The sequence below is a fragment of the Eubalaena glacialis genome, chromosome 6 (genome assembly GCF_028564815.1).
Source record: "Eubalaena glacialis isolate mEubGla1 chromosome 6, mEubGla1.1.hap2.+ XY, whole genome shotgun sequence".
Lineage (NCBI taxonomy): Eukaryota > Metazoa > Chordata > Mammalia > Artiodactyla > Balaenidae > Eubalaena > Eubalaena glacialis.
The window spans coordinates 46,340,157-46,363,944 of NC_083721.1; the positions used below are offsets into that span (position 1 = coordinate 46,340,157).

Below are 23,788 nucleotides of genomic sequence, written 5' to 3' on the forward strand. Positions count from 1 at the left end.
AACTTTGGGTTTTGTTTGTTCTTCTTTCTCTAATTGCTTTAGGTGTAAGGTTAGGTTGTTTGTTTGAGATGTTTCTTGTTTCTTGAGGTAGGATTGTATTGCTATAAACTACCCTCTTAGAACTGCTTTTCCTACATCCCATAGGTTTTAGGTCATTGTGTTTCCATTGTCATTTGTTTCTAGGTATTTTTTAATTTCCTCTTTGATTTCTTCTGTGATCTCTTGGTTATTTAGTAGTGTATTGTTTAGCCTCCGTGTGTTTGTATTTTTTACAGATTTTTTCCTGTAATTGATATCTAGTCTCATAGCGTTGTGGTCGGAAAAGAGACTTGATACTATTTCAATTTTCTTAAATCTAACAAGGCTTGATTTGTGACCCAAGATATAATCTATCCTGGAGAATGTTCCATGAGCACTTGAGAAGAAAGTGTATTCTGTTGTTTTTGGATGGAATGTCCTATAAATATCAATTAAGTCCATCTTGTTTAATGTATCATTTAAAGGTTGTGTTTCTTTATTTATTTTCATTTTGGATGATCTGTCCATTGGTGAAAGTGGGGTGTTAAAGTCCCCTACCATGATTGTGTTACTGTCGATTTCCCCTTTTATGGCTGTTAGTATTTGCCTTATGTATTGAGGTGCTCCTATGTTGGGTGCATAAATATTTACAATTGTTATATCTTCTTGGATTGATCCCTTGATCATTATGTGGTGTACTTCTTTGTCTCTTGTAATAGTCTTTATTTTAAAGTCTATTTTGTCTGATATGAGAATTGCTACTCCAGCTTTCTTTTGATTTCCGTTGGCATGGAATATCTTTTTCCATCCCCTCACTTTCAGTCTGTATGTGTCCCTAGGTCTGAAGTGGGTCTCTTTTAGACAGCATATATACGGGTCTTGTTTTTGTATCCATTCAACCAGTCTATGTCTTTTGGTTGGAGCATTTAATCCATTTACATTTAAGGTAGTTATCGATATGTATGATCCTATTACCATTTTCTTAATTGTTTTGGGTTTGTTATTGTAGGTCTTTTCCTTCTCTTGTGTTTCCCGCCTAGAGAAATTCCTTTAGCATTTGTTGTAAAGCTGGTTTGGTGGTGCTGAATTCTCCTAGCTTTTGCTTGTCTGTAAAGGTTTTAATTTCTCCGTTGAATCTGAATGAGATCCTTGCTGGGTAGAGTAATCTTGGTTGTAGGTTTTTCCCTTTCATCACTTTAAATATGCCCTGCCACTCCCTTCTGGCTTGCAGAGTTTCTGCTGAAAGATCAGCTATTAACCTTATGGGGATTCCCTTGTGTGTTATTCGTTGTTTTTCCCTTGCTGCTTTTAATATGTTTTCTTTGTATTTAATTTTTGATATTTTGATTAGTATGTGTCTTGGCGTGTTTCTCCTTGGAATTATCCTGTATGGGACTCTCTGTGCTTCCTGGACTTGATTGACTCTTTCCTTTCCCATATTAGGGAAATTTTCAATTATAATCTCTTCAAATATTTTCTCAATCCTTTTCTTTTTCTCTTCTTCTTCTGGGACCCCTATAATTCGAATGTTGGTGCATTTAATGTTGTCCCAGAGGTCTCTGAGACTGTCCTCAGTTCTTTTCATTCTTTTTTCTTTATTCTGCTCTGCAATAGTTATTTCCACTATTTTATCTTCCAGGTCACTTATCCATGCTTCTGCCTCAGTTATTCTGCTGTTTCCTTCTAGAGAATTTTTAATTTCATTTATTGTGTTGTTCATCATTGTTTGTTTGCTCTTTAGTTCTTCTAGGTCCTTGTTAAACGTTTCTTGTATTTTCTCTATTCTATTTCCAAGATTTTGGATCATCCTTACTATTATTACTCTGAATTTTTTTTCAAGTAAACTGCCTATTTCCTCTTCATTTGTTAGGTCTGGTGGGTTTTCACCTTGCACCTTCATCTGCTGTGTGTTTCTGTGTCTTCTCATTTTGCTTAACTTACTGTCTTTGGGGTCTCCTTTTCTCAGGCTGCAGTTTCGTGGTTCCCGTTGTTTTTGGTGTCTGCCCCCAGTGGCTAAGGTTGGTTCAGTGGGTTGTGTAGGCTTCCAGGTGGAGGGGACTAGTGCCTGTGTTCTGGTGGATGAGGCTGGATCTTGTCTTTCTGGTGGGCAGGACCGCATCCGGTGGTATGTTTTGTTGTGTCTGTGACCTTATTATGATTTTAGGCAACCTCTCTGCCAATGGGTGGGTTTGTGTTCCTGTCTTGCTAATTGTTTGGCATAGGGTTTCCTGCACCGTAGCTTGCTGGTCGTTGAGTGGAGCTGGGTCTTAGCGTTGAGATGGAGATCTCTGGGAGAACTTTTGCTGTTTGCTATTATGTGGAGCTGGGAGATCTCTGGTGGACCAATGTCCTGAACTCAGCTCTCCCACGTCAGAAGCACAGGCCTGACTCCCGGCCAGAGCACCAAGACCCTGTCAGCCACATGACATCAGTCCTTCAAAGTTCCTCTCCAGTGCTCCATTGTCCACAACCTCTCAAAAAGGATTCTTTCCTTGATGGGTAAATTCTCTGGCCTTCTCTTTATTCTCTGCTGTATCTTGAGCTCCAGGTGTGGGTCTTCAGGCAAGTCCCTTCGTCTCGCCAGGGCTCTGTTTTATCTTTCGGCGGACTGACTGGGACCCCATGGCACGCTGCCCGCTGGCCGTGCCCTCAAACCCTGCCACTGCTGAGGAGAGCAGACAGTGCCACAGATAACTTTTTCTGTTTGTGAATCTACACTTCCTCCATAAGGATGTCTTCTTCCAGCACTTGTTCAATTGCTATTTCTTAAACTGTCCTTCATTACCACAATCTTCACTTGTCTGAGGTGAATTTGGCTGTTTCTTGCTTCTATTCCAGCCATCTGTTGATCTTTTATCAGCAGTCACTTCCCAGCTCCATGATGTGAGAACTGCATCTTAGTTGCTGAAAGATTGCTGTGATCTGTTGGGGTAGATTGGGTTGTCACTACTACCACTACCTAACTCTATGTACATTGATCCACCAAAAAACCAAGTGCCTTAGCAGGACCAACATTGATGTGGATATTGACTATTGTCATGAGGTCATTCTTTAAGGTGAGATTACAAATTTCCCTCATTTGAAGCATGATTCTCATTTCTTATATGCTACATCAACCTTTCAGCAAACCCTGTCAGCTCTGTCTTCAAAATATATCACAGATTTTAGCCATTTTTTAACACTTCACAGCTCTGTCCCTGGCCCAACCCACCAACATCTCTCCTGGCCTCCTTTCTCCCACCTTTGCCCTTCTGTAGTATGTTCTCCACCCATAGCACTGGAAGATCCCTTGGAATGTAAACCAGATTGTGTCAGTCTGCTCAAAACCCTCTAATCACTTCTTGACTCATGGTAAAAGCTTATTCACCTACCCAGCTCCCTCTTCAACTTCATCTCGTATAACCTCTCCCTTGCTCACTGCTCTTTGAAACCAATTTCTTCCTTCCTCTTCTTCAAACATGTCTCATGGACTCCCATCTCAAGACCTTTGTACTTGATGTCCCATCAAGTTACACCATGGCTCCTCCCTCACTCCCTCACATCCTTCAACCCCGGGGCAACGTTACTTTATCAGAAAAACCTCTAAGGACATTTTTTTTGTGTGTGTGTTTTTAATTGAAGTATAGTTGACTTACAATGTGTTAATTTCTGCTGTACAGCAAAGTGACTCAGTTATACATATATATACATTCTTTTTCATATTCTTTTCCATTATTATTTATCACTGGATATTGAATATAGTTCCCATGTGCTATACAGTAGGACCTTGTTGTTCATCCATTCTATATATACCAGTTTGCATCTGCTAATCCCAAACTCCCAATCCATCCCTCTCCCAACACCCTCCCCCTTGACAGCCACCAGTCTATTCTCTATGTCTCTGATTCTGTTTCTGTTTCATAGATAGGTTCATTTGTGTCATATTTTAGACTCCACATATAAGTGATATCATATGGTATTTGTCTTTTCTGTCTGACTTATTTTACTTAGTATGATAATCTCTAGGTCCATCCATGTTGCTGCAAATGGCATTATTTTGTTCCTTTTTATGGCTGAGTAATATTCCATTGTATATATGTACCACATCTTCTTTATCTATTCATCTGTCGATGGACATTTAGGTTGTTTCCACATCTTGGCTATTGTGAATAGTGCTGCTATGAACATAGGGATGCAGGTATCTTTCTGAATTATAGTTTTGTCTGGATATATGCCCAGGAGTGGGATTGCTGGATCCTACGGTAATTCTATTTTTAGTTTTCTGAGTAACCTCCATACTGTTTTCCATAATGGCTGCACCAAGTTACATTCCCACCAACAGTGTAGGAGGGTTCCCTTTTCTCCACACCGTCTCCAGCATTTGTTGTTTGTAGACTTTTTAATCATGGCCATTCTGACCAATGTGAGGTAGTACCTCACTGTAGTTTTGATTTGCATTTCTCTAATAATTAGCAATTTTGAGCATCTTTTCATGTGCCTATTGGCTATCCATCTGTATTTCTTCTTCAGAGAAATGTCTCTTTAGGTCTTCTGCCCATTTTTCGAGTGGGTTGTTTGTTTTTTTGTTGTTGAGTCGTCTGAGCTGTTTGTGTGTTTTGGAAATTAAGCCCTTGTCGGTTGCATCTTTTGCAAATATTTTCTCCTATTCCATAGGTTGTCTTTTTGTTTTGTTTATGGTTTCCTTTGCTGTGCAAAAGCTTTTAAGTTTAATTAGGTCCCATTTGTTTTATTTTTGTTTTTATTTCTATTGCCTTGGGAGATGACCTAAGAAAGCTTTGGTATGATTTATGTCAAAGAATGTTTTGCCTATGTTCTCTTCTAGGAGTTTTATGGTGTCATGTCTTATGTTTAAGTCTTTAACCCATTTTGAGTTTATTTGTGTGTGGTGAGAGGGCGTGTTCTAACTTCATTGATTTACATGTGACTGTCCAACTTTCCCAACAGCACTTGCTGAAGAGGCTGTCTTTTTCCCATTGTATATTCTTGCCTCCTTTGTCGAAGATTAATTGACCATAGGTGTGTGGGTTTATTTTTGGGCTCTCTATCTGGTTCCATTGATCCATATGTGTGTTTTGGGGCCAATACCTTGCTGTTTTGATTACTGTAGTTTTGTAGTATTGTCTGAAGTCTGGAATGATTATGCCTCTTGCTTTGTTCCTTTTCTTCAGGATTGCTTTCACAATTCTGGGTCTTTTATGGTTCCATATGAATTTTAGGATTATTTGTTCTAGTTCTGTGAAAAAGGTCATGGGTAATTTGATAGAGATCATGTTAAATTTGTAGATTGCTTTCGGTAGTATGGCCATTTTAACAGTATTCTTCTAATCCAAGAACATGGAATATCTTTCCATTTCTTTGACTCATCTTCAATTTCCTATATTAATTTTTTTATTAATGCTTTGTAGTTCTCAGTGTATGTCTTTCACCACCTTGTTGAGGTTTATTCCCAAGGTTTTTACTTTTTTGTGTTGCAACTTTAAAAGGTATTGTTTTTTTACATTCTCTTTCTGATATTTCATTGTTGGTGTGAAGAAATGCAACTGATTTCTGTATGTAAATCTTGTATCCTTCTACTTTGCTGAATTCGTTTATCAGTTCTAGTAGTTTTTGTGTGGAGTCTATAGGGTTTTCTATATATAGTATCATGTCATCTGCATATAATGGCAATCTTACCTCTTCTCCTCCAATTTGGATACCTTTTATTTCTTTTTCTTACCTGATTGCTGTGGTTAAGACTTCCAATACTATGTTGAATAGAAGAGGTGAGAGTGGGCATCTTTTTCTTGTTCCAGATTTTAGTGGGAAGACTTTCAACTTTTCCCCATTGAGTACTGTATTGGCTGTGGGTTTGTCATAAATAGCTTTTATTATTTTGAGATATGTTCCCTCTATACCCACTTTGATAAGAGTTTTATCATGAATGGATGTTGAGCCTCTAAGGACATTTATAGAGGAGCAACATTCCTCCCACACTCCCTTTCCCCCTTACTCTGCCTGTTCTTTGCAGCAGTTGTTACCAACTGACATATATTTGTTCTATTTTGTTTTTTCCATTGTCTGTCTTCCTCTTTGTCTCTCTCACTCACTTCTGTGTCCTCAGCCATGTGGAAGGTACTACATAAACTTTAATGAATGGATATATTGAATAGAATTTAAAATATACAAAAATGATGTAAGTATTTATTCATACATTAAATGAATTTTATCCTCAAAAGGGTCATAGCCTGGTGTAGGATTGGAGTGAGGGGGCCAAGATAGTAATTCACCTTATACATGCCAGGGTTGAGTGTTGTGATGGAGACATGATAAGGGACCATCAGCCTCTCAGAGAAAATGCAGACAAGTTAAACTGAGGAATCAAAGAAGACCAACACAAGAGATGACTTCATCCTAAAGAGACTGAAGAGCAACTAAAGAATGTTAGAAGAATTACACAACCTTGCAATTAAAATGATTATGCTGATGTCTTGTGGAAGGAGGATTTCAATAAGCAGTGATTGGCAGCAGAGAAACCAGTAAGAATGCAGGGATTCAGCAAGACACATAGAAAAGGTCTCAGTTTCTGTTTTAATTTTCAAAACCAAAGTGGCTTGCACATATCTAAAAAGTTAAAGAAAATAGAAGGGCTTGTAATGAAAAGCACAAGCATTCCGTTCTTCCTCTTGACTTTCCATCCAACTCCAAGTCCTATTCATCTGTGGCAATACTTTTTAACTCACTCTGTTTTGTAAGTCCCATGATTACTTCCATATCTATTTTTACTTTAGACATTGTCTGTTGACTTCCTTTTATCATAAAGATTTAGCTTCCTTAGACACCCACCTCTCCTCTCAATGTAGTTGTTAACCTCTGTAACTGATGTTCCCTTTTTAACTTTAAATATTAAAGTCTTATATATTATTCCAACAGATATACATGCTATTTTTTATACTTATGGCAGTTTCTTACCTATAATCAAAGTGGAAATGTAAAAACAGCTTATTTTCAAATTAGTATGTGGTGTTTGTAAAATGTTTTGGCCTTTTCTGCTAAGATTTCTAATACAGGAGCTCCTAGTACTCAGATGTCATTTTTTGTCAAGCTGAAAACAGAGAAAGATTTAGCCACTTTTAACCTGACTACTGAATTGTGTAGGTCCTTTTTAATGATGCCACCTTCTCCAGAGTAGGTTTGTTCTTCTATGTCCTATTGGTAATGCGTGAATTTATGGCTGAGCCTCTCCAGAGCAGGCTTCAGCAAACTATGGCCCATGGGCCAAATTGCCTGTTTTATTGGGACACAGCCCCGCACGTCTGTTTAGTCATTGTCTATAGGTGCCCTCCTGCTACAACTGCAGAATTAAATAATATTAAGTAGTTGCAATAGAGTCAGAATTTTCCACAAGTCTAAAATATTTATGATCTGGCCCTTGGGGAAAAAAAAAAAAAAAAACCTGCTCTACACTGTTCTAAGACTAGAGCAACATCCAGTATATCCAGACTCTGCCACATGAGCACCTGCATTCCTAAGTCCTATTCTCCTGCTTCCATTTGGATTGATACGTGGGGCTCATCCTTTATCCTGGTCATTTAACTAAGTTAAAGCCTCTATTTCCTCTATCACAGGATCTTCCTCTTTGTCTGTCTATCATCATCATTTTGCTGGAACAAACCTTCCATTTACTTCCTAACTGAGAGTGGAAAGTTTGCAGATGAGTTATATTTTCTTTTAGATCTGAAAATGTCTTTTCAATAAATGCAATAAGTAATCTGGGCATAGAATTGTAAGTTAAAAATATTTTTCCCTCTGGAGGCTCTGAATGAGACATTTTGGGCACTTAGGGACCTGTTTTATTGGAGATACTCAAATGCCAATATGTGGTTTGTATTTTCCCTGGGAATTTTTTTTTCTAGGAAAGAATCTTCTGATATTTTGTAGGAATTAGTGGTCAGTTCTTCCCTTAAAAATTTTCAGAATATACCCTTGCCCTGTTTGGGGCCCACTTCTCACTCCTGCCCTTTGCCATAATGGGTGCACCTGAGCCAGGAGTCCATCTGTGATTCCGCCATGTGAATTTCTCTCCTCTCAACAAAAGCAATCTTTTCTCTTCCTTTTTGTACCCTACTACACATATCAATACTCCCCAATCACTTTCCATGTTTAAAAATTTGCTAAACTCTCATCCACTGAAGTCCCATCTCTGGTCCTTTATCCTAAAGGATTACACCTAGTGATTTTCTTTTCTATTATTACAGGGGCATCAGACAGGGAAGGGAGATAGGAACATGTTTATGCTACCATCTTTAAACAATTGCCAAACCTACTATGTTTTCAATGCTCTACAAAATGAGACAAGCCCTGGAGATACCTCAAAAATAAATGTATTCTTCTAATATATATTGATTTTTGACTCTCTCCCTTATTTTAACCCAAAGCCCTTTTCATGTTATTTTTCACAACATGAAATAAGACTATTAGAATTGTTTCCTATTTGTCTTCCTAAATAAACTTTAAATTTCTAACATTAAAAATCAATTAAAAATCCATATGATTGAAAATATTTTGTTAAAGAACATGTTGGGCTTACTTTTGATTAAATAAAACATAAAAGCAAATGATGGATCAAAAAATAGACTGATCTGTTTTTATCTAAAGATAGCAGCTAGTGTGTGGAAATACCAGTTTTATAATACCTCAAATAAAAATTTCCCTGTATATGCAGACTAAATGCAATATATTTTACTCAAGTTGTGGATATTTTTTCCGTTGTTATTTAGCAGCATCCATGACAAGTGACATACAGCTTTTGTTTATTCCATTAACATAAACATGAAATATTCCTGGTTCATGCTTTTCTGTGCAATGAAATTCAAAGGAATCATCTGGCCTTCCATTATTTAAAAAAGAAAAAAGGAAAAGAAACAATGACAAAAAATTATTTAGCATCTTTCTCTGCTCTGCTTGCAGTCTTATATGCCTGGTCAAAATGTTTTTTAAAGTTTCTGAAAATTCTACTGCTCATTAATCTCAATTTCAACGAGTCATATGATATATATTCACGTTATTATAAATGCATTTTTCTTTACTTCTGTCTTCCATTAACCTATTGAGGTTTTTTTTTAATTTACATTTTTAAATTTGATTTTAAAATGCAATGTGATAAAACTTAGAAAGTACTTGAAACATGATAATATTGCGGCTGTCAACCATTTCTTGAGCTTTTAATCTAATAAATAAGACTAGATGTTGTTTATGTGATTTTAACAGATACTCTTGCAGAGCTCAAGTAGCAGAGTTCAACCCATTATTTTTCCTTTCAAACATGATAACTGGTGTCATCTAATCTGGGACAGCTACTGCTATTCATGGCTAATTTGGGGACACTGGAATTAATATACAGTCTTAAATTTGGAGTTGCAAGTACCATACCAAAAGTGTAGATTTTGATTGGATTAAAAATCTAAGGATCTGCTTAAGAAATATGTTCCTAGAATGCTAGGTTGATAAGAATTTTCAAGGTATATATTCTATATACTGTTTATATCCTTAAAAAAAAGAACCCAGAATTTTCTTACAGGATGAGACCAGTAATCCACCCCAGCAATGAGAGTGGTACTAGTAGACAAGAGTGTTTATCTCCACTGAGATTCCAAAATGTATGGTTGTCCTCTGGACATCTCTGAATTAATTAGTTCTAGTACTATCAGTGGTTTATTTAAACAAGCTTGAAGGTCCTACTATTTGTTAAATTTCCATAATTTGTTGGTTCAGTAATGCACATTTTAAATGAATTAATTTATATAAAGAGCTTAAAATAATGCTTAGTACCTACTTAGCTATCATTATTCTTTTCATATAATAGGAGGCGATGAGTAAAAGTATATTAAGAAATAGTTTTTCGATGGCCATGCTCAAGCTCAAAGGGTTGCCTATTCTAACACTTTGTGAACAATATTTTCATAATTTCTAAGGTGACATTCAGTATTAGGGATAACAGTCCTGGACTTTAGTTTCTTAAATCTCTCAACAAGGAGGTATATAAAAACATTCCAAAAATGGAAAGCAAAAATTGACAGTAGAAGTATAATTAAAAATTGATAAATCTGCCAATATGGTAGGAATTTTTGATACACTTTCTTTAATACTTGCTAGATCAAGTAGAAAATAATCAGTGAGGCTAGAGGGAGTGAAGAATATAATTAACAGGTTCTATCTTATGGATATATAGATAGAATGATAAACCTAAATTTGCCAAATCACATTCCTTTTTTTATTTTTATTTTTTTCAGTTATTACAAAATATTGGCTATTTCCCCGTATTGTATATACATCCTTGTAGCCTATCTTACACCTAATACTTTGTACCTCCCACTCCCCCACCCCTGTGTGCCCCTCCCTCCTCCCTCTCCCCACTGGTAACCACTAGGTCTTTATATCCATGAATCTGCTTCTTTTTGGTTATATTCACTAGTTTGCTGTACCTTTTAGATTCCACATATAAGTGATATCATACAGTATTTGTCTTTCTCTGACTTATTTCACTCAGCATAATGCCCTCCAAGTCCATCCATTTATATATATAATATACATATATTTATTTATATATATATATATATATCTCACATCTTCTTTATCCATTCATCTGTTGATAGACACAACAGGTTGCTTCCATATCTTGGCAAATGTAAAAATAATGCTGCTATGAACATTAGGATGCATGTATCTTTTCCAATTAGTGTTTTTTTTTTGTTTTTTGTTTCTTTTTCAGATATATACCCAGGAGTAGAATTGCTGGGTCAAATGGTAGTTCTAGTTTTAGTTTTTTGAGGACCTTCCATACTGCTTTCCACAGTGGCTGCACCAGTTTACATTCCCACCAACAGTTTATGATGGCTCCCCTTTCTCCATGTCCTTGCCAGCATTTATTATTTGTATTCTTTTTGATGATAGCCATTCTGACAAGTGTGAGGTGATATCTCATTGTGGTTTTGACTTGCATTTCCCTGATGATTAGCAATGTTGAGTATCTTTTCATGTGCCTTTTGCCTATCTGTATGTCCTCTTTGGAAAAATGTCTATTCAGGAGTTCTGCCCATTTTTTAATCAGGTTGTTTTTTTGGTGTTGAGTCGTATGAGCTCTTTGTATATATTGGATAGTAATCTCTTATCGGTCATATCATTTGCAAATATTTTCTCCCATTAAGTAGGTTGTCTTCTTGTTTGGTTGATGGTTTCCTTTGCTGTGCCAAAGCTTTTAATTTTAATTAGGTCCCATTTGTTTGTTTGCTTTTATTCCCTTTACTTTAGGAGATGGATCCAAAAAATATTGCTGCCATTTATGTCAAAGAGTATTTTGCCTGTTTTCCTCTAGGGGTTTTATAGTGTCCAGTCTTACATTTAGGCCTTTATTCCATTGTGAGTCTATTTTTGTATATGGTGTTAGAGAATGTTCTAATTTCATCCTTTTACATGTAGCTGTCCAGTTTTCCCAGAACCACAAAGTTCCCAGACTGTCTCTTCTCCATTGTGCATTCTTGCCTCCTTTGTCTAGATTAGGTGACCGTAAGTGTGTGGGTTTATTACTGGGCTCTCTATCCTGTTCCATTGATCTATGTGTCTGTTTTGGTGCCAATATCAAACTGTTTTGATTACTGTAGCTTTGTAGTACAGTCTGAAGGCAGGGGGCCTGATTCCTCCAGCTCTGTTCTCCTTTCTCAAGATTGTTTTGGCTATTTGGGGGTCTTTTGCACTTCCATACAAATTTTAAGATTATTTGTTCTAGTTTTGTGAAAAATGCTATTGGTGTTTTGATAGGGATTGCTCTGAATGTAGATTACCTTGGGTAGTATGGTCATTTTAACAATATTGATTCTTCCAGTTGAACAACGCAGTGTATCTTTCCATTAGTGTGACATTTGCAATTTCTTTCTTTAGTGTCTTAAGTTTTCCTAGTATAGGTCTTTTGTCTTCTTAGGTAGGTTTATTCTTAGGTATTTTATTCTTTTCGATGCGATTGTTAATGGGTTTGTTTCCTTAATTTCTCTTTCTGATAGCTTGTTGTTAGTGTATAGAAATGCAACAGGTTTCAGTATACTAATTTTGTGTCCTGCAACTTTACCAAATTCATTGATGAGCTCTAGTAGTTTTCTGGTGGCATCTTTAGAATTTTCTATGTATAGTATCATGCCATCTGTAAATAGGCAAATCACATCCTCTTAAAGTACAAAAATATTAATGAAAACTGACCATGTACTAGGCCATAAAGCAATTTGCAACAAATCAGATTTGTATAGAATACATTTCTAACCAAAGTACAATTAGCTTAGAAATAAATAGAAAGGTAACATAAGAAATTAGACAGTTTAAAACATAGTTTTAACTAACTTGTGGGTTATTTTTAATGTAATTAAATAACATTTAAATAACTCATGGATTATTTTAATATAAATGAGAAAATCTCTAGAACTAAATAAGAATGAAAAAAAATAAGAATGAAAAAAACACATTTTAAAACTCATGTGGTAAAATAAATGCCATACTTTAGAGGTAAATACATATATAGCCTTAAAATGCTTATTTTAGAAATGAAGAGCTATTAAAAATTAATGAGCTAAGCATCCAACTTAACAATTTAGAAAAAGGGAAATAAAATAATCACAAAGAAAGTGGAAGGTAAATAGTAAAGAAAAGATTAAAAACAGTAAATAGAAAACATAATAGAGAAAAAATAAAAAATTATTTTCTTAAAAATGTTAATAAAATTATAAAACTCTGATAAAAAAGATCAAGAAAAATATAAGGTATAAGTAAACAATGTTACAGATGACAAAGGAAAAGATATAGCTACTAATAAATAAATATTTAAAAATCAATAGTAAAATATAAACAGTATGTGACAGTAAATGTAAAAACTGGATAAAGGAGACAAGTTTCTAGAAGATTGTATATTACAAAACCTCAGAAAGAACAAGATCCTATATTGTCCTATATCCACTCCATAAACTGTATCAGTATTTAACAGTTTTTTCCCCACAAAGGAAATTTCGGATCTAAATTTTGAGGGTTGGGGTGGGGTGCAAACTTTACCAAACATGTTAATTCCAAAACACATATACAGAAATGCTTTCAAAGAATATTAAAGTTTTATTCCCCAGACAAATCTGCGGGCTGAAAAAAGTTTGTTTGATTTGTATTTTGGTATTAATGAAATATAATGCTAGGCAGTTTTCTTAGGTTGGATATATCACTGAACAAAAATTATTTCCTCACTTCTTTGGGGTTTGTTTCAATAATAATATTCTAAGTGCTTATTTGTTCAGTTAGCGTAAAGGAGTGAAATTATGACAAATTATAAGTGGCAAAAATGTTGCTCTATAATGTTTATAATAATGACTCATATGACGTTTGATGGTAAAAACTGTCTTTTAAATAATAATAAAAAAGCTGATTGCAAAGTTCTTTAAAAAGAGATTTGTTAAGATAAGTTATGTTATATGTAATAGCATGGAAACTGCATATGCTATAATAGTTAATCAATAAAGGGTCTTAATTATATACAGAAAAATAGTATATAGTATTAGTACATGTTTAAGAAAAATAATATAAACTTTATGCTTAGGAAATAGAGTAGAAGTATATACACCAAAATGAGATTGTATTCCAATTATTTGGCCTATGGGTGATAGCTTCTTTCAAGTTTTTGCTCTAGCAAATGTTCTCATTTTAATGTCACTGAATTTAGGTAGCATCCTACAATTGGTAGCATTCATAGTTTAATTCGCAACAGTATTTCCTTCCTAGAAACACATATAATAATGCTATATATTGCAATCTAGGACTCAGTGAAAACATCTTCTGAATAAATAAAATAATGAAGCATAAGCTTTTTAGAAGATGAACTATGATGAATGTCTTCTGAAGGACAAAGCTGACTGAATAAAAGTTTGCCTAAAATAATGTTCACATTAGTGAAAATAGCGCTTTAACATGAAAACAAACGTTTTAATGTTCATTTTATTAGAACATGCGCCTGTTACTATCCCTTGAGAATAAATAATCACATTAAAATGTCTACAATTCTGAATCATGGTTTAATTTACAGAGTCATTACTGATTATCTATGCATATTTTCTTTAAGATAAAATGGACTAATATAGGTTTATTATAAACCTTTGGTATATTAAAGCTATTCAAAGTCTTTATTGCTATTAAAGAATTGTGTAATATCACTTTTAATAGTAACTCAGGACACTCACTGTCTTCTTTAATCAAAATAATCATCTCTGTATTTTTGGAAAGCTGATTTTTCTCCCATTTTTGAAAACATTTTGACCACTACAGCTGACAGTCTACTAGCTTCTCTTAGTCATGCTTGACTAAACACAAGTCCTCTGCTGTGAATACTGATTATGTTTATTGCCTGACTGAATTCCAAAATGTCTTATTTGTGCTAGTGCAGGAATTCATGCACGCTGGGGTAAATGATATTGTCTCACGCTTGCCCACTCAGGTAACACTTGAAAATGTTTAATGTGTACTTTCACACAGAGGATTCAATACTGATGAAGGTGTCTGTCATGAGGATGTCAGTCCAATCGTGCAGTCCGGAAACATTAGACCCCAGCTGTTCATGATGATAGACACTGGGGATTAAAATGAAGACAAAACCCCTGTGCTCAAAATTTTCACAGTGTAATGGAGAAATGAATGAATGGAAACTTACAGCTAATGAGAGAAGTGTTGTTAATAGAAAAATATAAAAGGGGGGCATTGGAGAGTAATAAAGGATCATGCGTAAATGGAGGATATTATCCAGCCTAAGATGGAAACTAATATTTGAGAACTAACTCTGTGCTAAAAGCCATCCATGTATTATCACAAGTTAATGGCTTAGTAAAGCACAAATTAATTATTTTACAGTTCTGGAGGTCAGAAGTCCAAAATCAGTCTCATTGGGTTAAACTCAGGGAGTTGACGGTATTGATTCACTCTCGGCACATCAGGGAAGAATCTGTTTCCTTGACTTTTCCAGCTTCTAAAGGTCTCCTGCCTTCCTTGGTTCAAGTTCCCTTCTCCATCTTAAAAGCCACCAGCATAACATCTTCAGATCTCTCTCTGACTTCTCTTACCTCTGTTTCCATCATCCCATCTCCTTCTCTTGACTCTCCCTCCTGCCTCCCTTTTATAAGAACCTTTATGATTACATTGGACCGAACTGGATTGTCCAGGATAATCACATCTCAATCCCTTTTGCTGTATAAGGTAACATAGTCACAGATTCTGTGGATTAGAATGTGAACGTCTTTGGAGCTACTAAATGAATTAAGGAATAAAGACAGAAAAAGCAGGTTTTAAGAGATATTATGGTTGAATTGTGTCCCCCCAACCCTGAAAATTCATATGTTAAATCCCTATCCCCCAATGTAAATGTATGGGGAAATAGGGCTTCTAGGTTTTGATTAAAGTTAAATGAGATCATAAGGGTGGGATCCTAATATGATAGGATTGGTGACTTTATAGGAAGAGGAAGAGGGAGAGATATCTTCCTTCTCCATGGCCTCACCAAGGAAAGGACGTGAGGACACAGTGAGAAGGTGGCCGTCTCCAAGCCAAGAAGAGAGCTCTCACCAGGAAACCAATCATCTGGCACCTTGATTTTAGATTCCCAAACCTTCAGAACTGTGAGAAAATAAATTTCTGTTGTTTCAGCCACCCAATCTGCGGTATTTTTTAATAATAGCGCAAGCCAACTACTATAGGAGATAATGATAAGATTGCCCTTAGAAGACGTCTAGGTGGTTATGCAAGTCTGGAGTTCAAGAGAGAAGTCTGAGCTGCAAGTGTAGATTTGGAACTTAACAACCTAAAGGCAATAGCTGGTGGTAGTGAAAGATATTACCCTGAGATAGTGTGTGTACTGAAAAAGGATTATAGCTGAGAAAAGAACCATATATTTCTAGTAACACTTCTATCCAATGCAGAGTGCTCAGCAGCCTGATTATGGGAGGAGAGACTGGCAGATGTTTGAACTGGTCCTAGGTTTCATTTGCAGAGAATGGGTGGCCGCAAGGCTAGTGAAAATATGTAGTAACAATAGGAGATGCCAGAGGCAGTGCTAGGTACCTTTACTTCTTATAATTCTGCAAATCAGATAGTCATGTTTTATAGATAAGGAAACGGAGACTCAAAGACATTGAGTAACTTTCTCTGGGTCACAGAGACTTTTTTAAATTAGATTTTATTTCTGAAATGGTCCTTCTGATGGCAGCATAGAAAATAAATTTTTATAGAGCATCAAGCAGAGTTTTGAAATGCAAATATTTTTTAGTCTAAAGAGCTCTTTCAATCTGCCTTGAGGAAAGAAAGCAGGTGGTATGAGAGGCCTGTGGTAGAGGCTGATACTGGATTAAAAAAGTGTTCTAGGAGTAGAGGTAACAGTGAGTTTGAAAAGTCAAAATAATATGAATAAGAATATTCAATAAGTGAGTAATACACTGGACTTTATGATGTCAGAGATAGAGAAAACTTTAATCTTCTTGAGGACAGAGTTATAATTGGGAGTTTGTTTTAGCAGAAAAGAATAAAAACTTGCTCAGAAAGAAAAAGAGGCTGTCTGATGTTTGGAATGTGGTGTGGGAAAAAATGGATAATGCGTTACTGACCTCATTCACTAAAGAAATCCTTACCCCTGTTTGATAAGGAAGTCATTCTCCTGTCTTGCAGAAATACTGCTTCCTGGCCTAGGCTTTAAGAACCCAGCAGTGAAGGATACTTAGAGTGACATATTTAACGTACTCTCTATGGTATCAGTATAATTTTAAAAGACTCAGTGGTTACATGGAATTTTTCTTAGACTAAAAAGCTTTGTAAAAATTTACACATTAATCTTTATCTCTCAAGAAGAATATAGGCGGTAGGTATTTAACCTACCCACAATGATACTAAAGCAGGAAAAAGTAATATGACTTCCTCTAATGCCACAAAACAAATTAGTGGTGATGCCAGAAATAGAAGCCCTAACTTGTAAACCTGTCCTCTTCCATGTCTTCGTCGACTCTTCCTATTGACAAGCCTTGTTAAACACGAGAAGTCTTGCATTGTGTTGAACCTTTCTGTGAAGTTGAATCAGAAACATTCAAATATCATTTCAACTGGTGTGAGATTATGTTTTCAAAAAGATGTTGTTCTCTTTCATATGTGGAAGAAACCAGACAGAATTAGTCATAAGGATTCTGGTATTTCATCCTTGAATGACAGACAATGAATGCAATTGGGTGGGTGACCCTCCTGATAATAATAATGGAATTTACCTTAAGGCCTCAAGAGACTAATAAATCCCTCTAGAACTGAATTAAAAATCTGTTATATGTTTTTCCTCTATGCCTCTTCTTTTTTAACTCCTTATATGACACTTTATTTATTTTACTCCTTATATGACCCTTTAAAATATTCTTCCTGTTGCCTTTATACTCAGAAATGAAACTGGATTGTTTGCAGTTAAGTTTAAAAAAAAACAAAACTGAATACAGAAGGTATTGAAGTATCTCTTAACTGTATACAATGAAAGAAGAGCAAAAATTGGACAATTTTTACTCTCTCTAAGATATCCCAACTTTGAGTCTAGAGTTGTGTTTTCCCCACATTCATGCAGCAAGTATTAAAGAAGTGCTTATTTTGTACTAAGCACTGAGAGTACAGTAGGAAATAGAGACAGTTAATCCCTGTGCCATCATGACTTAGATTACAGTTGACTGGATGGAATTAAGGGGAAGTGTTGAAATGCAGGGATAGTTACTAAATGAGTAAACTAATTAAAAATGAATTTCAAAGATAATTTCACATAGTCAAAAGAGCTATACAGTAAATATATTATGCTAATGCTCTCAAGCCAAAGACCCCAGGAACACACTATAGTTGAAGAAGCTGGGTTTATTGCTCATTTCAGCAAGGGAAAACACACACCATGGGGAACTCTAGTGTGTGTCAGTAAGAGGGTGTTAGAAAGAACCTATTATAGCACTTGGGCTTTGGTTGGGTGATTTGGCAGGGGGTCCAAGAAAGCAGGAATTTGCTCTGGATTAAATGCTGTCAGAAAGCAATGGCAAATCTGCAATTGAATATCTGTTCTCATTGCCTCCTATTGGGTGCCTCCATCACCCTGTGATGGCCAAATACACAATGCCTTAGATTGAACAGGTGAGATTAACAGGTACTTATTCATTCCATATACTTACAGCCGGTGGGGGGGGTGGTGGTGGAGGAGAGATACCACATGCCACACAGGGCCACCTGGGCTACACTTGGGAACCCAGTGGACAACCGGGGGCTGTGGGAGACAGGCTTTGTAGTGTCAAGAGGGTAGGGTACTCCCGATACCCTCAGGAGGATGTGACTGGCTTGCTTGAATCATTCCCCAGGCTGGCAGGAGAGTGAAACCTGTCACTCAGAGATGAGGAGGAACTGCATCTTATCCGTTTGATAAGGCGGGTTGTTTGGCCTTATCTGTGGGAGCAGAGTGAGGAGGAGAGCCCGTGGTAAAGCCATTTGAGGCCCTCCCTGTTCGCCCCCGGTGTCAAACAGCGCATAATATTGGGCCTCAGTTTTAGGACTTATACCATAGTATCTCAGTGAATCTTATCTACAGGGAAGGGAGACTAGAACAAGAATAAGGTTTTAATTGGTAGAGAAGTAGCAGTCACTCATTTTGGCCAAGAGAGGAGGAGATGTTTAGTATTTTGGGCAATGTGACCTTGCCTTTTTTCTGTGCTTAGGCAAAATTATGCAGTAGCCTTGCTCAGTTTCATTTTATTGTGTCTCAGAGCAACCTGGTTGAGGTTGAGGTTGAGGTTGGTATAATGTCTGATAGGAGAATGACATAGCCTAGCTCTGAGAGCGAGGCCGGCTTCTGATTGTAGAGCTGCTGTTTTTTTCTGTCTTATTTGGAGGGACCTGATGTTGGTGGGGGACTAAATGAGATGGGTTCATCAGAGTAAGTTTCTGAAGAGGGGAAAGCTTGGCATTTGCTGCTTGTATGAAGCCATCGTGTAGAGAAGAACTGAGCAGGGTGGAGACAAGGGAGGAAGGGGAACAACTTGTAGAGAGCGTTCCCGTCAGAGGGAAATGGCAAGTATGATGAAAGAAACATGTCATTACAGCTGAGAGGTATATTTTATTTTATTTATTTATTTTAACATCTTTATTGGAGTATAATTGCTTTACAATGGTGTGTTAGTTTCTGCTTTATAACAAAGTGAATCAGCTATACATGTACATATATCCCCATATCTCCTCCCTCTTGCGTCTCCCTCCCACCCTCCCTATCCCACCCCTCTAGGTGGTCACAAAGCACTGAGCTGATCTCCCTGTGCTGTACAGCTGCTTCCCACTAGCTATCTATTTTACATTTGGTAGTGTATATATGTCCATGCCACTCTCTCACTTCGTCCCAGCTTACCCTTCCCCCTCAAAAAAATGGTTCTGAAGAACCTAGGGGCAAGACAGGAATAAAGATGCAAACGTAGAGAATGGACTTGAGGACACGGGGAGAGGTATGTTTTTAAAAACCGTCAGGAGCGTGGCTCTCTGCTTCAGTGACTCTCAAGGGGTTGGAGGTAAGCGAGTACCAGAATCTCAGAACAGGGGGAGTAGACTTTCAGAAAGCCTCCAGGGGATGTTGATGTGATAATCCTCCAAGACAGATTGTCCCTTGTTGCCTCTACCCTCCTCCACAGTTTTAGTTAAACGATATAGGCTTTATGTGGAAAATCCAATTCTAATTGATAATTTAATGTGACCCTATATACCATACAACAAAATTGCTTGTCCAGAAAGGTTTTAACACCATCCAGGGAGAGAGATGGGATTGTTAGCAAGTGCGTGGGCTGTCAGTGGCAGAAGATCAATTATCCTCGATATATTTTTCTTGACTCTCTTGAAACTAGGTAGACTGTAGTGATTTTTCCAGACCATCTAATATACAACCTATTTAAGCGAGGTCTCCATTTCCATTTTATAGTGAAGGATTCCTAATATATGGTTTTGTCATTCCATCTACCTGTGCATATCCAGTTAATGTGTTTGAACACTATACAGTAGTGAGTTTGAAGACATCGTTGTTACTAACTGGGAATTTAGCATATTAACACAAGTATTAACAATGATAAATATCTCAGACAGCAGAGAATAGTGATTATAAGCATGGACTCTGGAGCCAGATTGCCTAGGTTCAAATTACTGCTCTACCACTTTGTAATTACGTTACCATGGACAAGTTACTTAGCTCGTATGCCTCAGTTTCCTCATCTGTAATGTGAAGATAATAACAGTACCCACCTCAAAGTTTTGTTGTCAAGATTAAAATATATTTTAGGTTTTTAGACCTGGCTCATGATAAGCACTATATAAGTGCTAGCTTTGTAATAATGATGGTGACATTGTGTTGGTAAAAGGAAAAAAAAGTATTTAACACCATATTCCTATAGTTGATGAATTAATGATGGACTAACCAGTATATATAAAAGTTCACATTTTATTAAGGAATAAATCCGCTTACCTATGATTACATACAGGGCCTCCACTCTTGCTACAAGAGCAATCATATAATGGATCAGTCTTTGGCAATATTTTAAAATATGCATTTAATTTAAAATATTTTTTCCTTTCTGGCTGATTCGTCTGATTCATCCAGGCTTACCACAGATAAGAGTTTTAATACATTCTATGACTGAATTTTTTGCACTATGCCTAAAGAATGCACTAGGAGTCTCAGATCTTTAATTGAGGCAGCCATATTTAGTGTCACTGAAATAAGTGTGATAACAGCTTGATCATGCAAAGCTTGACATGAAGAAAACACCTGCCTGGTGTTAATAAGATTACATGAATTTCACACAACAGAAGACCAAAGTAAATTGCCACTCTGCCTGTCTTGATAAAATACCAACAGAGTTTGCTATTCATTTCACTATATTCAAAAGTTTATTTGAATTACTATGAAATGTTAACAGAAAATCACTTGCAATCTGGGCTCATGGCAGGTGAGAGGTTTTAAAATATTATTGAATCTTTATATTTACTAACAGATTTGTTAAGGCAAAATAAAAGAGAGAAGAAGAAAAAATATTTGTTTTGTTCTAGATATTCATTATAGCAAACCAGAGTGATCTGAAAAGGAATTTCAAGTATATTAGTAGGCCTGGATATATCGGACATTAATTTAAACACGTACGTATACCTTTACTCTCAAGGTTCACAGCCTCAATAGAAAAATGTTGAAAATTTCTATCATTTGCCAATTTTTTATGTCTAAGAGAAAATCTTCAAAACATTAAAAACATTATTACAAACAAAACTGGAAAACTATGGCTTCTTTCTCCTGTGAACATAAGAACATTTAACTTCCAATAGGTTGAAAGCATCATTAAGTAAAAAAAAAACAAACAAAAAACTATTCTTCTTTTGATGTCAAATTATGTAAGATTTGTAAAACCCCAATATCACATACACTGAACTTAGGGACCACATTCTAGTCAGCATTTTTTGTTTGCTTGTTTGTTTTTTTTTTTTTTACACCATATATATATATATAAAACTTGCTAGACTGCTTTTTATTTCTAATGGACATGTTTACACATAATTTAGGAAGCAAAGTTTTGTCTTATTTCCTTTCTAGTTTTGTTTTTTTAATTTAGAAAAACATCTTCGCATCAATACCAAAATATAATTAATATTCATGAATAGTCAACATTTAGTTGACTGTAATGAATTGGTTCAAAGAGAATATGGATAATCTGTGGAGCTGCAAAAATTTAATTTGATCCTCTACACTTAAACTTACATAGCATCGAGCTACTGGCCAGAACTGCTAGCTAATAAACCAACTGAAGATATTTTAATTTTTATTTCTTTCACCTTTCCAAAGATTTATATAACTTAAAGCACATAAATAGTACTTTACAGTTTATAAGCACTTTTATATGCATTATCACTTTTGATCTTCCCAGTATCCTTATGGGGAAGGAACATTATAGAATTACAAAAGATTTCATTATTATATTCATAGATGAATAAATTGGGGATCAAGCATCATGCTTTTAAGTAAATGCAGGGAATTGACCATAGAAAAATTAAATCTGAAATCTCAAGCTTTATTGAATTTACTGCATTGCACTAAGTCTCTGACTGTCCTTCCCACAATAACCCCTCTAGTCAACCTTGTCTCCTTACAGCCCTACGTCCATGTCATTCTCTTTACTGTTTCTGACCGTTGAATCTTTGTCTTCACTTCCCTCACTCCATATACTCCTGTCTGGAATGTTGCTGCTTTTCTTGAATATCCGAATCCTACCCATCATTCAAGGTCCAACAAAAGTTCCACCTCCTCCAGGAAGTCTTGCAGCTCCCATTGTTCTTTCTTAAATAATACAACATTTGCAGGGATTGGTTCTTAGGTTCCTAAGTGTTTCAGTGTTTCATCTAAATTCTCCTACTAGACTATAAGCTACAAAGAACAAAGACCAACTCTTATACTTCTTTGAAATCCACAGCACTCTAGCACTGGATATATATGTAGTAAATTCATGATAAATATTTGGCTGTATTTTAATCTATCCATTGGAGCCATTGCTGAACTGTAGATAATCTTACTGTATTTGTTTTCAAACCATGTGACGTGTAATTTAACCTGTGTGAACTCAACTATAATAAGTAATTATAGATGAGTTCAGTGTGGTCTTTTCAATATGTTCGTATACCAGTTGACCCTAGCATTGATTTCTAATGGCAGTGAAGCCCAGACATATGCCCGTGCAATCAAATCAACTACATATGCCTGATGGATTCCCTGAAAAGAGCAGACATTTGGCCCATATATCAGTATTGAGAACAGGAACAGGAAATGTTATGCAGTGATTGCTTTTCTATAGAATTGCATTAGCATCACCCATTCTGCTAGTCATAATTTCTCAGCAGATCAGGGATATCTATCAATGGAAGTTCCTGTGGTACAGCATATGAAAATGCATTTCATTATTCATTACAAATGATGCTGATCAGGCATATTGTCATTACAAGTTTAATTTTTAAGGAAGAGATCTCTATGTAAAAATGGCACACTTGAGAGTCATCATCTTAAAAAACAAAAAGATGGTACTTTGTGACAATTCAATTTTTCTGGAATATGAGTATTCTGTTTAAACAACTAACTACTTTTGTTCATATTTTAAGGTGAATTTGGAGAAGTCTGTAGTGGGCGTTTGAAAACACCAGGGAAAAGAGAGATCCCAGTTGCCATCAAAACTTTGAAAGGTGGCCACATGGATCGGCAAAGAAGAGATTTTTTAAGAGAAGCAAGTATCATGGGTCAGTTTGACCACCCAAATATCATTCGCTTAGAAGGTGTTGTCACAAAAAGTAAGTACTGATTTTCTTCTTTTATATATCTGTCTCAATTCCTTAAATAAAAAAAAAAAGCTTAATAGCAATATCACAGCCATTTAGGGGATAACTTAGTTCAGATATCATCTTCAGATATCATCCCTTGGAGTCTTGATACTAGTCTATGACATTATCAGAGTTTGCATTGGTCACCAAACAGCTTTGAAATGTTTTTTTATTACCTGTAAATCATTTGCTAATTTAACTTGAAATAATAAATCAAGGTAAAGAGTTATATATTTTTTCCTAATTTCTGTAAGCAATTCACTTCTTCTGAACCTGCCTAAATTTCAATATTAATAGGAGAAACAGTTAAAATATTTGGGGTCATTAAGGTAAAATAGTTCTGTTTGTAAAT

The 23,788-nt window shown here is 35.9% G+C and overlaps 1 protein-coding gene across 1 annotated transcript in view; it reads left to right on the plus strand.

Annotated features, from left to right (window-relative positions):
- Positions 1–23,788, plus strand: part of EPHA6 (EPH receptor A6) — an 846,791-nt gene that overhangs the window by 611,887 nt on the left and 211,116 nt on the right. Inside the window, exon 12 of the mRNA XM_061194037.1 lies at positions 23,221–23,406. Coding sequence (XP_061050020.1) covers positions 23,221–23,406 — 186 coding nt within the window. The remainder of the gene's footprint in view (positions 1–23,220; positions 23,407–23,788) is intronic.